The 14,725-nt window shown below is 37.5% G+C and overlaps 1 protein-coding gene across 3 annotated transcripts in view; it reads left to right on the forward strand.

The window, feature by feature from the left end:
- Positions 1-14,725, forward strand: part of SLC41A2 (solute carrier family 41 member 2) — a 122,227-nt gene that overhangs the window by 23,696 nt on the left and 83,806 nt on the right. For all 3 annotated transcript variants that reach the window (XM_040491025.1, XM_040491023.1, XM_040491024.1), the window contains one exon: positions 1,561-2,286. In XM_040491025.1, coding sequence (XP_040346959.1) covers positions 1,732-2,286 — 555 coding nt within the window. In that variant the 5' untranslated portion in view covers positions 1,561-1,731. The remainder of the gene's footprint in view (positions 1-1,560; positions 2,287-14,725) is intronic.

A 14,725-nucleotide genomic window follows, 5' to 3' on the forward strand; every position in this document is an offset into this window, starting at 1 on the left:
TATACAGGCCTCAAATAACAGATATTCCGAGTCAGGAGGTCTGGAGTCCTAGAATCTATTTGAAAATGTTCCCCAGTAGGACTTCCAAGAGCCCCCAGAGTCACAATAGGGAAGGAAGAAAAGTGAGTGAATGATGAGTAGATGAGACAGGCTCTCACACCTGCTTGTCCCCTCCGTAGCTCCTTCTCTTTTCTGTGTGCCATTTCTTGCTGTTGATTTTCCTATGCCAGGAGAGGAGATAGACATTCTAAGGAATTGAAAACAAATATTGAAAGATGTAATAGTTTTCACTAAAAGCAGCAGTACGGGCAGCAATCATTCTTACTCTCACCTGGTGGGTGGGCAGTGGGTCATCTGTCCCTTATCAAATAAGTGCCGATTTCTTGATCGCGGATGCTCTTGCAAGTATAAGGCAGGCCTGAGTGTTCTGACCTGAGGCCTTTAGACCCATTGCAGTAGATTGCTCTGAAAGCCTCTGCAGCTACGGCAGCAGCGGTTCGCCTAGGCTCTCTGCGTTGGTTGGGGGGTGGGGCGGGGGGGTATGAACCTGCAGCTCAGTGCCCGTCACTCTCAAACCAGCTACAGCTGTGTCTGTGTCTCTTCATTCAGTCTTTAGAGAGAATTTGGTCACTGGCCAGCCTGTGAGGGCTGGCTCTACTCCGGGCAGTCTACAAAGAGCAGACTTTGTGAGAAGAGCATTCAGTTATAAGTGCATTACAAGCTTTCTTTTGGTTGGCTTGCAAAGTAGATCTTTCAGTAAGTATTTGTAAAATAAATGCCCTGAACAGTATTTAGGATATTTACCAAATGTTTTTATGGCAAAATTATCATTGTCTCCTCATATTTAATAAAAATAACATTTTGATAAAATATATATTATTCAAGTTGTAAATAAAGTTACACGGTTTATTATTTAAAACATGATGCCATATACTTTACCTTTTATTATGTACTGACGTATGTAAAGAGTTGTAATGATTTCATTTTGAGACCTCCCTGTAAGTAATAGAAGCCATCACTTTATTTAATAAATTTGTCCACTGTAGGACTGCAGGGACATTTGATGACTTTACGTAGGTATCAGCTGCATTAAGTATGCAAAGATGAGAAACTTTTGACAAAGATTGGGCACAATAGCCCTGTACTGTTTTCTGTGTACAAAGTAGTTGTATGGGTCAAAACGGGTATGTGTTAAGGCCACAAAGTATAGTGTCCCTATACCTTAGGGTTGGTTTAAGAGCGTATGTGTTTTCGGGGCACCTGGGTGGCTCCGTCGGTTAAGCGTCCGACTTCGGCTCAGGTCATGATCTCACAGTTTGTGAGTTCTAGCCCTGCGTCAGGCTCTGTGCTGACAGCTCGGAGCCCGGAGCCTGCTTCCGATTCTGTGTCTCCCTCTCTCTCTGCCCCTCCCCAACTTGTGCTCTCTCTATGTCTCTCAAAAAATAAATACATGTAAAAAAAAAAAATTAAAAAAAAAAGAACATGTGTTTTCTATGAGAATCTTAAGTATGAAGACAGTTAATCTGATTTTTAAAAATGATTTTGTTTTCTTCTTTTCAGATCCAATCCCTCTGTGGACCTTCTAAACATCTTTTACTAGTAGAAACATTATTTCCTACAAAATGAAGTCAGCGTCTTAATTTAAACCAGCATTTGTGTGGTTCTGACTTTACCTGCTATGGTTTGTGAAGCTTGAGATCTAAGGAGTACAGGGTCTTTTGTGATGACAATATGACTAATAGTAAAGGAAGATCTATTACCAGTAACACGAGTAGTGGTCCAAGTAGTGGAGGAGGTTTTGTAGACTGGACTTTAAGCTTAAATACAATTCAATCTGATAAGTTTTTAAACTTATTGTTGAGTATGGTTCCAGTAATTTACCAGAAAAACCAGGAAGATAGGCACAAAAAAACCAATGGCATTTGGCAAGAGGGATTATCAGCTGCAGCCCAGACTTTTAGTAATCGATCTGAGCAGCACATGGAGTATCACAGTTTCTCAGAGCCGCCTTTTCATGGCAACAGTGGGCACGCACCGTCAGGCTGCAGCCCAAAGTATGATGACTATGCCAGCTACAATTACTGTGATGCAAGGGACGCTGCGGAAACAGCTGCCATGTTACAGAATGAAGCTGCATCTAGTGATGGCGACGAAGATGCCACTGTGGAAGTAAACCAGAAGTCACCAAAGGAATCCAGTGGCATCATGGCGCTGCAAATACTTGTGCCATTTTTGCTAGCTGGTTTTGGAACGGTTTCAGCCGGCATGGTTTTGGATATAGTCCAGGTGGGTTTATCATTTTATCTTCACCGTCTTTGTTGCTTTAGGTGCTTTAGGTGGGTTACTCATCTCACACATTTACCTTAGATCTAACTTATCCCTTAGTGAAATGAACCCATGCTGGCTCGGGCAGCGAATCTGCTACTTCTAGGTGTGTGTTTGTTTTCCTTTACAAGTTCTGCGGGAATGGTCTCATTCTGATTGTAAAGTAACCCTTCATAAAGTATTACAATAATAAAGCAACCCCAAAATGGATAAATCAATTAAATGCAAAACCCAATAAATGTTATATTTAAATGCCTCTTTACTTTTTGAATAAAATCATATACTTGTTAAAATGCATGAAAACCATGCAGAGTATTAAATACAAGATAAAAAGTCTTCCCTGTTCTTCCTCTTCAGACCAAACTCCCTTCCCCTCCAGAGGTTACCGTTGTTCAGAATTGGTTGTGTTTACTTGCATATGTTTTTCTGTTTTCATATATACACAAGCACAGTTTCTTTTTCAGAAATAAAAATGAAGTGCCGTATATATCTGCAAATTATTTTCATTGCTTAATAATACATCTTACATATTTTTCCAAACTAGTAACAAAGATATTCTGCATTTTAAAATGAGAACTTGATATTCCATTGTATGTACATACCAAAGTTTATTCACTCTCCCATGCTCGTGCTATAATGAATGCTCTTAGAAATATATTTACACTATTTTCATAGGCTAGATTTTAAAAATGGGATTGCTGGGAATTAGGGTAGGTGTATATGTTTAAAATTTTATTAGACACTGTCCTATTGACTTTCAAAAAGTTTGTGCCAGTTTATGATCCTCTCAATATATAAGTACTTTCATTTTTCTATGTCCTTATCAATCCATGTTGAACATTCTTGATCCTTTTCATTTTTGGCAACTGATAGGAAAATGTTTTCATATTTTAATTAGCAGCCTTTTAAAAAAAGTAACTTCTTTATTATTAATGTTTAGTGTGTTTTCATATGTCTGTTGACCATTCTTAGTTGTTCTGTGGATATTTCTTATGTGAATTACTTTTATGTATGTTGTTCATTTTAAAAATGTATATGCTACTTATTGTTTTTAGGAGTTCTTAATGTAGTGTGGTTACAGAATTACCTATTCTACAATTATCTTTCTAAAGTAGTAAGTTGTTAAAATGTGACATTCTGTTACTGTCAGTTTTCATTCATCAGTCAGAGAAAGGGTAACATGCCCTTGTCTTTCATTGCTTGCTCCCTAAAAGAAATGTCAGGTCATTTCTGACGCTAAAAAGCTTTCAACAGATAATATTTTTATCTAAATGGAAAACATACATAAATAGGAACATAATTTCCACCATCAGTTGGAGAAAGGATATAAAAAGAACCATGTTAAGAAGTATATTAAGGGGCGCCTGGGTGGCTCAGTCGGTTAAGCGCCCGACTTTGGCTCAGGTCATGATCTCGCGGTCTGTGAGTTCGAGCCCCGTGTCGGGCTCTGTGCTGACAGCTCAGAACCTGGAGCCTGTTTCAGATTCTGTGTCTCCCTCTCTCTGACCCTTCCCTGTTCATGCTCTCTCTCTCCCTGTCTCAAAAATAAATAAAAACGTTAAAAAAAATTTTTTTTAAAGTATATTAAATTTTTAAGGAATCTGACAAGAAAAAGAAATAAAAGACATCCAAATTGGTAAGGAAAAAGTAAAACATTCGGTATTTGAAGACGACATGATACCATATATAGAAAACCCTTGAGGGGCGCCTGGGTGGCTCAGTCGGTTGGGCATCCGACTTCGGCTCAGGTCATGATCTCAGGGTCTGTGTGTTTGAGCCCCACGTCAGGCTCTGTGCTGACAGCTCAGAGCCTAGAGCCTGCTTCTGATTCTGTGTCTCCCTCGCTCTCTGCCCCTCCCCCACTCATGCTCTGTCTCTCTCTCTCTCTCTGTCAAAAATAAATAAACATTAAAAACAAAACCATTAAAAAAAAAAGAAAACCCTTGAGACTCCACCAAAACTTCTAGTACTGATAAATGAATTCAGTAAAGTCACAGGATACAACATTCATATACAGAAATCTATTGCATTTCTATACATTCATAATGAAATAGCAGAAAGAGAAATTAAGAAAAACAATCCCATTTACAGTTGTACCAAAAGTAATAAAATACCTATTATTAGACAACCAAGGAAGTGAAAGCCCTGTACTCTGAAAACTATAAGACGCTGATGAAAGAAATTGAAGATGACACAAACAAATGGAAAGATAGTCCATGCTCATGGATTGGAAGAACCAATATTGTTAAAGTGTCCATACTGCCTAAAGCAACCTACAAATCTTATGCAATCCCTACCAAAATAACAACAGCAGTTTTCAGAGAACTAGAACAAATAGTACTCAAGTTTTTGTGGAAACACAAAGACTCTGAATAGCCAAAACAATCTTGAAAAAGAAGAACAAAGCTGGTAGGTATCACAATCCCAAATTTTAAGATATACTACAAGCTGTTTTGATTAAAACGGGGCACCTGGCTGGCTCAGTTGGTGGAGCATGCAACTCTTGATCTTGGGGTTGTGAGGTCAAGCCCCACATTGGGCATAGAGTTTACTTAAAAAAAAAACAAAAAACAAAAAACAGAATGGTACTGGCACAAAAATAGACACTTACATCAATGGAACAGAGTAGAGAGCCCAGAAACAAACCCATGCTTATATGGTCTATTAATCTATGACAAAGGAGGCAAGCACGCACAATGGGGAAAAGACAGTCTCTTCCACAAATGGTGTTGGGAAAACTGAACGGCTACATGCAAAAGAGTGAAACTGGACCACTTTCTTACACCATACACAAAAATGAACTCAAATGGAATAAAGACCTAAATGTGAGCCCCGAAACCATAAAACTCCTAGAAGAAAGCACAGGCAGTAATTTCTTTGACATCAGCCATAGAAACATTTTTCTAGATATGTCTCCTCAAACAAGGGAAATAAAAGCAAAATTTAACTATTGGGACTACACCAAAATAAAGAGCCTTTGCACAGTGAAGGAAACCATCAACAAAACAAAAGGCAACTGAATGGGAGAAGATAGTTGTAAATGATATATCCAATAAGGAGTTAATATCCAAAATATATAACGAACTTCTACAACTCAATACCAAAAAATAGGCAGTGTACCTGAATAGACATTTTTCTGAGGAAGATGTACAGATTGCCAACAGACACATGAAAAAATGTCAACATTAGTAATCATCAAGGAAATGCAAATGAAAACCACAATGAGATATCACCTCAGACCTGTCAGAATGGCTAACATCAAAACACAAGAAATAACAAGTATTGGTGAGCATGTGGAGAAAAAGGAACTCTCATGAACTATTAGTGGGAATGCAAATTAGTGTAGGCATTGTGGGAAACAGTATGGAGGTTCCTTTAAAAATTGAAAAGTAGAAACACCATATGATTCAGTAATTCCATTATTGATGATATTTACCAAAAGAAAATTAAAACACTAATTCAGAAAGTTATATGCACCCCCGTGTTTATTGCAGCATTATTTACAATAGCCAAGACATGGAAGCAACCCAAGTGTTCATCAATAGATGAATTGATAAAGAAAAAGTGGTATATATACAATGGAATCTTACTCAGCCATGAAAAAGAATGAGATCTTGCCATTTGGAACAAGATGGACGGACCTAGAGGATATGATGCTAAGTGAAATAAGTCAGAGAAAGACAAAAACAATATGATTTCACTCATACATGGAATTTAAGAAACAAAATGTACAAAGAAAAAAAAGATAAAAAAACACTCTTGAATATAGAGAACAACTGATGATTACCAGGGCGAAGGTGGGTGAGGGAATGGTTGAAATGGGTGATAGGGATTTTAGAGTACGCTTATCAGGATGAGCACTAAGTAATGTATAGAATTGTGGAATCATATTGTACACCTGAAACTAATATAACATTGTATGTTAATTATATATCAGTAAAAATGTTGGGGGGAAAAACAAAACTTTGCAGGTATAATTAATTTAAAGATATTGAGATGGGGAGATTTTGTGGATTTTCCAGGTAGGTCTTTTTTAAAAAAAAAATTTTTTTTTTATTAGTTTTGTTTACTTTTGAGAGGCAGAGAGAGACAGAGTGTGTGTGGGGGAGGGGCAGAGAGAGATGGAGACACAAAATCTGAAGCAGGCTCCAGGCTCTGAGCTGTCAGCACAGAGCCCGATGCGGGGCTCGAACTCACAAACCATGAGATCATGACCTGAGCCGAAATCAAGAGTTGGACACTTAACCCACTGAACCACCTAGGTGCCCTGATATTTTTTCTTGATATACCAATCATTCTGAAGAAACACTCAATATTTAGCTCTAAAATGGTAACATCTGTACATCTATAAGAATGATGTGTTGGAGTATAGTTTATTGAAATATTTATATAGGTTATATGTACATTCCTGTGGTGTAATGTTCATTTCTTGATACTATTCGAGATAACAGCACATGTATAATTAGTTTGTAATATTAAACTTTAGTGTTAAAATTATAAAAACAAATGTTTTGAAAGGTTTAATTTAAATATGCTCTTTAAAACTTTTTAATTGTGAAACTTAACATACAGAGTATACAAACCAAAAATGTACAACTCAGTGAATTTTTGTGACACAACCATATAACTATCAGGTCAAGGAACAGAATCTTATCAGTACTTCATTTGTTTTCTTTGTGCTCCCTTCTGATTGCTGCCCTTTATTCCTCATCACCAAAGGTAATCAGTGCTTCCTTGTCTTTATAAAAGTGCATCATTAAACACCACTGTTTGGTTTTACTTAGTTCTTCTAAAATCTTATATAATGAAGTATAGAGTATCTAGTCCTCTGTGTCTGGTTTTTTTGTTCAACATTATGTAAGTTTTATGAAATTGTATTCCATTTATTTTTATTGTCCTATCTAATCCAGTTATGAATATATCACAGTTTATTCATTCTGCTATTGATGCTCTTTGGTGTTTCCAGATTCTGGGTGCACATGTGCGTGCATTTCTATTGTGTGTGTGTGTGTGTGTGTGTGTGTGTGTGTGTGTGTATATATATATGTATATATATATGTAGAAATGGAATTTCTGTGTCTTGGGATATCCAGGCATTTAAATTTAGATATGTCAAATGATTGTACCAATTTACAGATTAATTAGCTGTGTATGAGAAGTCTCATTGCTCTGTATTCCTGTTTACACACGGTATCAGCAGTCTTTTTAATTTTAGAAATTCTGGTATTGGAAATCTTGGGGGTTTCCCTCATGACTGATGTTGTTTATTGATCATTTATTTGGACATTAGTGATAAAGGGTTTTTGCCCATTTTATTATTTGTCTTTTTCTTACTGATTTATTAAGAATTATTTGTGTATTCTGGATACAAGCCCTTTAGTTATATGTATTAAAAATATCTTTCCTTCCTCTGCAGCTTACCGTTTTACTTTCTCAATGGTGTGTTTTGATGAGCAGAAATTCTTTTTTTTTTTTTTTTTTAATTTTTTTTTTTTTCAACGTTTATTTATTTTTGGGACAGAGAGAGACAGAGCATGAATGGGGGAGGGGCAGAGAGAGAGGGAGACACAGAATCGGAAACAGGCTCCAGGCTCTGAGCCATCAGCCCAGAGCCCGACGCGGGGCTCGAACTCACGGACCGCGAGATCGTGACCTGGCTGAAGTCGGACGCTTAACCGACTGCGCCACCCCGGCGCCCCAGATGAGCAGAAATTCTTAATTTTGATATAGTGCCTTTTCCCTTACTTTTCCATGGTTTGTACTTTTCGTTTCTTGCTTGAGAAATCTTTCCATATTCTGTGGTAATTAAGGTATTCTCTTTAATTGCCTTCTTAAAGCTTTGCTGTTTTGCCTTTTACATTTAATTTTTTTAATGTTTATTCATTTTTTGGTAGAGAGAGACAGAGCATGAGTGGGGGAGGGGCAGAGAGAGTGGGAGACAGAATCCAAAGCAAGCTCCAGGCTCCCAACTGACAGCACAGAGCCTGCACAGAGCCTGACGTGGGGCTGGAACTCACGGACCGTGAGATCATGACCTGAGCTGAAGTTGGACGCTTACCCAACTGAGCCACCCAGGCGCCCATTGCCTTTTACATTTAGATCATTCTCTCCCTGGAATAATTTTTTATAGAGAGTGTGAGGTAGGGATTGTTGTTTTTTTTTTTTTTTTCCTTTCCACATGGATCTTCCAGTTGTGTCTGCACTGTTACATAACCAAAATCTTTGCTGTCAATGAAGTACCCATTTATGTGCAGATGTGTTTCTGGGCTCTCTATTCTGCTTCTTTGGTGTATTTATGTTGCTTGGCATTAATGTCACACTATCTTGATATCTAGTAGAGAATGTTGTCTCCATATTTTTCCTCAAAGTGCTTTGGTTATTCTTTTCCCTTTGCAATAAATGTATATTTTAGTATAAAAACTTGTCGGTTTCCACACAAAACAAAGGGGTGTTGCAGTCGTGATTCAGATTGCATTGAATCTACAGATAATTAGGGGGAGAATTGATTCTTGATAATGCTGACTCTTCTGATACAACATGAAATAGCCCTCTCCATTTATTTAGGTCATCTTTAATTTCCCTCTCTGAGGTTTTATAGTTTCTGAGCACAAGTCTTTTATATTTTTTGCTGGACTCATTCCTAATTATTTGATACTTTTTATGCTGTTATAAATGGTATATTTAAAAAAATTCATTTTATGTTTGTGTGTATCTATTGACCCTGTATCTAGCAATTTTGCTAAAATCACTAATATTAATAAATTATCTGGGACACCTGGGTGGCTCAGTCGGTTAAGCATCCACCTTCAGCTCAGATCATGATATCACTGTTTGTGAGTTTGAGCCCCGCATGGGGCTCTGTACTGACAGCTTAGAGCCTGGAAGTTGCTTTGGATTCTGTGTCTCCCTCTCTCTCTGCCCCTTCCCCACTCAAGTTCTGTCTCTCTCTGTCTCAAAAATAAACATTAAAAAAATTAAAAAAATAATTTATCTGTAATTCTTTTGGAATTACTTCATCATACCACCATATTATCTGTGAATAAGACAGTATTATTTCTTTCTAAACCTTATATATTTTATATTTTATTTACTTATTTATTTTTGTGCCATTCTGTACTGACTAGGACCTTCAAAGCACTATAAAATAGAAGTGCTGAAAGCAGGCTTATCTTGTTCCAGATCTCAGAGAGAAAGCTTTCAACAGTTCAGCATGAAGTATGGTGTTTGTTGTTGATTTTTGTAATATTCTTTATCATATTAAGGAAGTTTCTTTTTTAGTTTGCTAAGACTTGTTTTAAAAATTATGAATGGGTGTTGAGTTTCATCAATATACTTTCTCTGTATTTATTGATAACATATGATTTTTTTCCTGTATTTATTGCTGTGTTGAATCATATTGGTTATTATTATTATTTTAAGTTTATTTATTTATTTTGAGAGAGAGAGAGGGAGAGAGAAAATCCCAAGCAGGCTCACCCTGTCACATGGAGCCCAGTGTGGGGCTTGATCTCACAACCGTAAGATCATGACCTGAGCCTAAATCAAGAGTCGGAGGCTTAACTGACTGAGCCACCCAGCCGCCCCTTGAATTATATTGATTAAACCAACCTTACATTTCTGGAATAAGTATAACCTGGTCATGATTTATTGTTCTTTAATTTTGATTAGAATTCTGATTAATTTTGCTAATATTTTGATTGGAATTGGAATTGGGATTTTTGCATCTAAATTCATATGTAAGATGAGCCCATAATTGTCCTTCTCATAATGTCATTGGCAGTTTTCATTAAGGTAGTACTAGTGTCGTGAATGAATTTGAAAATGTTCTCATTTTTCCTCCTTTGTTAAGGTTTATGTCACTTTGTCATTGTTTCTTTCCTAAGTATTTGGTATAATTCCCTGATGAAGGCATCTGGGCCTCCCATTTTCTGTGTGGGAATGTTTTCATTTACAACTTGAGTTTCTTTAGAAGTCACGGGGCTAATCAAAATTTTCTATTTCATTTTGTGTGTGGTAAGTTTTTGTTTTTTTATTTTTAACCATTACATTCCTAGCAGGTTGAGTAGATTCTCAATAAATACTTGTTGAATAAAAGTTTAACAGTCACCATTTATTGAAGGTTTGCTATAGGCTAGGCACTACCATAAGCCCTTTACATACAGCATCTTATTTTAATCCTTACAACTATAAGGAAAGTGTTATTGTCTCTGTTTTGTAAAATAAAATACTTCGTGATTAAGTGATAGAGCTGAGGGTTGGATCTTGGTCCAGATTCAGTACCTGTCCTCCTAACCACTATACATTATATAAATTTATGCATGTGGAAACTTTTGTAATCCTTTAAGGGCTACATACCTCTGAAGTAATAGAGTTTAGGGACAGTTTTATGCAACTAAAATAGTAAAGTTTGTCTTTGGTGCTGTCTTAGTCTATTTGGAATGCTATAATGAGATGCTACAGACTGGGTGGCTTTAACATGAGACATTTAGTTCTCCAGTTCTGGAGGCTGGGAAGTCCAGAGTCAAGGTCCCAGGCTATTCACTTTCTGGTAAGAGCTCTCTTTCTGGTTTGCAGAGGGTTGCCTTCTCTGTGCCCTCACATGCTGGAGAGAGCAGGCTCCGGTGCCTCTTACTCTTCTTATTAAAGGCACCAGCCCTGCCAGATTAGGGCCCTGCTCTTATGACTTCGTGTAACCTTCGTCACCTCCTCATAAGCCCTGTCTCCAAATACAGTCACATTGGGGGTTGGGGTTTCAACATATGATTTATGAGGGCGACGCAACTCAGTCCATAGCAGGAGCTGATGCATGTGCTGCCTCAGCTGGATTATCAAATTCAAGATAAGGAGTTAAAGAGCCATTAGTGTCTTAAGGCAGTATTCTTATATTCTAATATGTGACAGATGGCCAGTTAAGATAGACTGCTTGGCCATTATCTGCCTTCTCTTTAGTAGGACATCTACTCCCTGTTTTATTTAAGACCTGCTCTAGCCCTGCCTCTCTACTTTTTCCTTTTATTCTTTAATTATCAGTCAGCTTGGAGTTGTCAATTGATGTTTGCTGAGAAAATTTGCCAACATCACCTCTTTTGAGTTGAAGCAGTAATTCAAAGATTGAGTTGTATAGATATTTCCTCACTTTACAACTGAAGAATTTGAGTGAGGCTCAGAGAACTCACTCAGCTAGCAATTCCAATTTGGAATTTCTGCCCCAAAGTTTATGCCTTTCTGTAGTAGTGGGAAATACAAATACATAGATTATAGCTATAGTGTATGACGGAATATTTACGTATCTTTAGAGGTAAAGAGAGTGCTGCTATAGGAATTCTACTGAAGTACCAAAAAGACCCATAGGGATACAGAATGCTTTTTTTACATATTCAAGCTTAGGCCAAGGAGTAAGCCTTTGTCTCAGCCTAAACTACCTTTGTGTGCTTGTGATTTACAATATCACTTTATTAATCCTGGGCCCCAAATTAAAGAACTTGTAAAAGAGCATGGGAAGCACAATTACAGTGCCTGGGAGATCAATGTTCAGTAAATGGTGTAATATTAACAAATAACATTCATTGAATGTTCTTTGTCAGTATATCGTATTAGTTATCTGATGTTCAGGAGGACTCTGAGGTAGGTGATGTTATTTCCATTTTACGTACCAGGCTTAGATATTAAGTTATTTGCCTGGGGTCACACAACTGGTAAGTGGCTGAATTAAACCCAAGTTGGCTGACTGCAAAACTCATGTTTTTAATTATTATACTATCTCCTCACTGATGGGGGACATATCTTAATTTTGGATCACGTCTGTGAGTCAGAACTTTTTTGTTATGAGAAATTGAAACCTATATATCCAGTTAATTTAAGTGATTTAAAAAAAAAAGAATGCATTGTCTTTGGTAACTGGGAACAATACGTATACAGCCTACGTGAGATATAACTGGATTGGGGGCTTAATTTTATGATTACCTTTTCTCTATCTCTCATTTCAATTTCTGGTTTGTTTGTTGCCCACATTCTCTCCTGTTGCATATACCTCCTGATAGTTGTGGGGTCATATACTTTTAGTTTGTTTTACAAAAGGAAAGAATGAACTGTTGTCTGTCTTCAGTTTGGAAAATTCTAAGGAATAATTGCCCCTGGAACCAGTCAGTGTGACTAGGGAGATAATATGATCAGCCCTGTTTGAGTTACACTTCTGTCTCAGGGGACAGATGGCCACTCAGATTGGCAATTTCACTAAAATCACAAAGAATAGGAATTGAACTGCTTCTTAAGTAGGAGGGAGTGGATGTTGTTTCAAGGAAAATGGAGATGGAAAAGTGTGCAGAAGAGGCAGGAACAAAACCTTGCGTGTAGTGACTCCTCACATATAGGACTTGGTCCCTCCTTGGTCTTTCTGTTTATCTGAGTCAGTGGTTCGCAAAGTGTGCTCCCTGAACCACAGCATCAGCATCATCTGGGAATTTAGATACACAAATTCTTAGGCTCTATCCCAGCCCTGAATCAGAAATCTAGGGTGGGACCTAGCAAACAGTTTTTGCAAGCATTTCTGGTGATTTTGATGCGGGCTCGAGTTTGAGAACCACAAACCTAAAGTGATGTAAGTTCCCTTACTACTAGTAAATGGAGTTGGGCGGGATAGGTAGGCCACATAGTCTTTGGTCCCACTTAAGTAGTGCCCAGTCCAGAAGACCAGACTAATGCCTTACATAGAGTAGACGTTCATTAATTCCTTGTGGAATGAATGAATGCATGAATGAAATAAAGCAAACTCTACTTTGTCACACAGCTTCCTGAATTTTGATAATCAAATTTAGAGTTTTAAATTATAGGATTCAGAACTGGAAATATCCCTAGATATTAGAAAGCACCCAGTCTAAGCTTTTCTTCCCTTGCTAAAAATAAGCAAATAGTTTTAAGTGATTTGCCCAAGAATATACAGGTAGTAGACAGCAGAGCCCTGTCTTGTGGATGAATCCTGTTCTCTGTATAACATGCTATATGTGTATCTTGGATTGTCCATAGACTTAATCTCTGGATTATGTAAAGATTCTATAAAATGAGGTTAATGTTAGCTACCCGTCCATCTAAAAGAAATTTAAGCAAACTGAGCTAATACCTTTGTAACTACTAGTAATTCCTAGGTACATTTATACTTCTCATTAGAATATTATTGAAAGCTAATATCTGCCAAACCCGGAGATCCTATTATGTTTTATGAAGACAGTATTCTTGCAATGCTGAAAGTATTCTTTTGAAATAGAGGGTAATATAGCTCTCAAGTATTCCTTAATTTATTAGTACACTGCCAATACAGTGTGTGTGTTTTGGAATTCAGAGAGAATGATGCAATACCTAAGTTGTGTTTCTAACTTGGGACTCTGAGTTAGGGTTATTTTCCTGATATGGAAAGTAGAGCGGTCAGAGAGAAAAGGGATGCCTTGGTGAAGTTTTGTGGACACAATACCAGTGTTTTAAATGGGCAAAGAGAAGGTAAGGGGGCAGGATCAAGGCAGGATCACAAAGCTAAGAAGGCATCACCATGTTTGTCTCTCCTTATAAAGCATAGCTATAGTTTTAGAGTTTGTACTAAAGATAAAATACCTCTTTTAACATAGCTGTGATCCCAGAAAGGCACTAGCACTCTCTGCTGTAATGGTTCTGGTTGTTATTTAAAAAATAATACATGGCCTTTCACTTCCGGGAAGCTATAGTAAATGTACTTTTACCTATCCTGCCCATTAAGTCCGATAAAACAACACACACACACACACACACACACACACACACACACACACACATCCTGGAAACTTGATATAAAACAAACCTAAGAAGATTCTGTAAAAGATGGAAAGAAGAGAGCAGCCTGGCTAGTCCCCTTTAGCTTCATATATCCCAGATTTGTAGCTAAAGAGGCCAACAACCTGGGAATGCCAACAGATGCAGACAACAAGAAAGGCCTGCTCTCTAAAGGACTAGGAAACAGGCAGCCTAGCAAGATTGAAACCTGGTAGGTAAGAATTGTCCTGCTCTAGCCAACCATGACAGAAAGAACTGTGGTCTCACCTATACACCCAGGGCAGCAAAGGTTCAGTTCAGGGCTTAGACTTCAACCTCAAGAGGCTTTAATGAACAACATGGATGTATATGGAGGGTGTTATGCTAAGTAAAATATGCCAGATAGAGAAAGATGGATATGCATGGTATCACTTATATGTGGAGTAAAAAAAAAAAAAAAAAAAGTCAAACTCAGAAACAGAATAATCCTTGCTGGGGGATGGAGGAAATGGAGAGAGATTGGTTAAAAGGTACAAACTTTCACTTATAAGATGAATAAGTTCTGAGGATTTCATGTATTGCATGGTGACTATCGTTGATAATACTGTACTGTATAATAATTTCT

This window comes from Herpailurus yagouaroundi, unplaced genomic scaffold (assembly GCF_014898765.1).
Source record: "Herpailurus yagouaroundi ecotype Mexico unplaced genomic scaffold, PumYag 182, whole genome shotgun sequence".
NCBI lineage: Eukaryota > Metazoa > Chordata > Mammalia > Carnivora > Felidae > Herpailurus > Herpailurus yagouaroundi.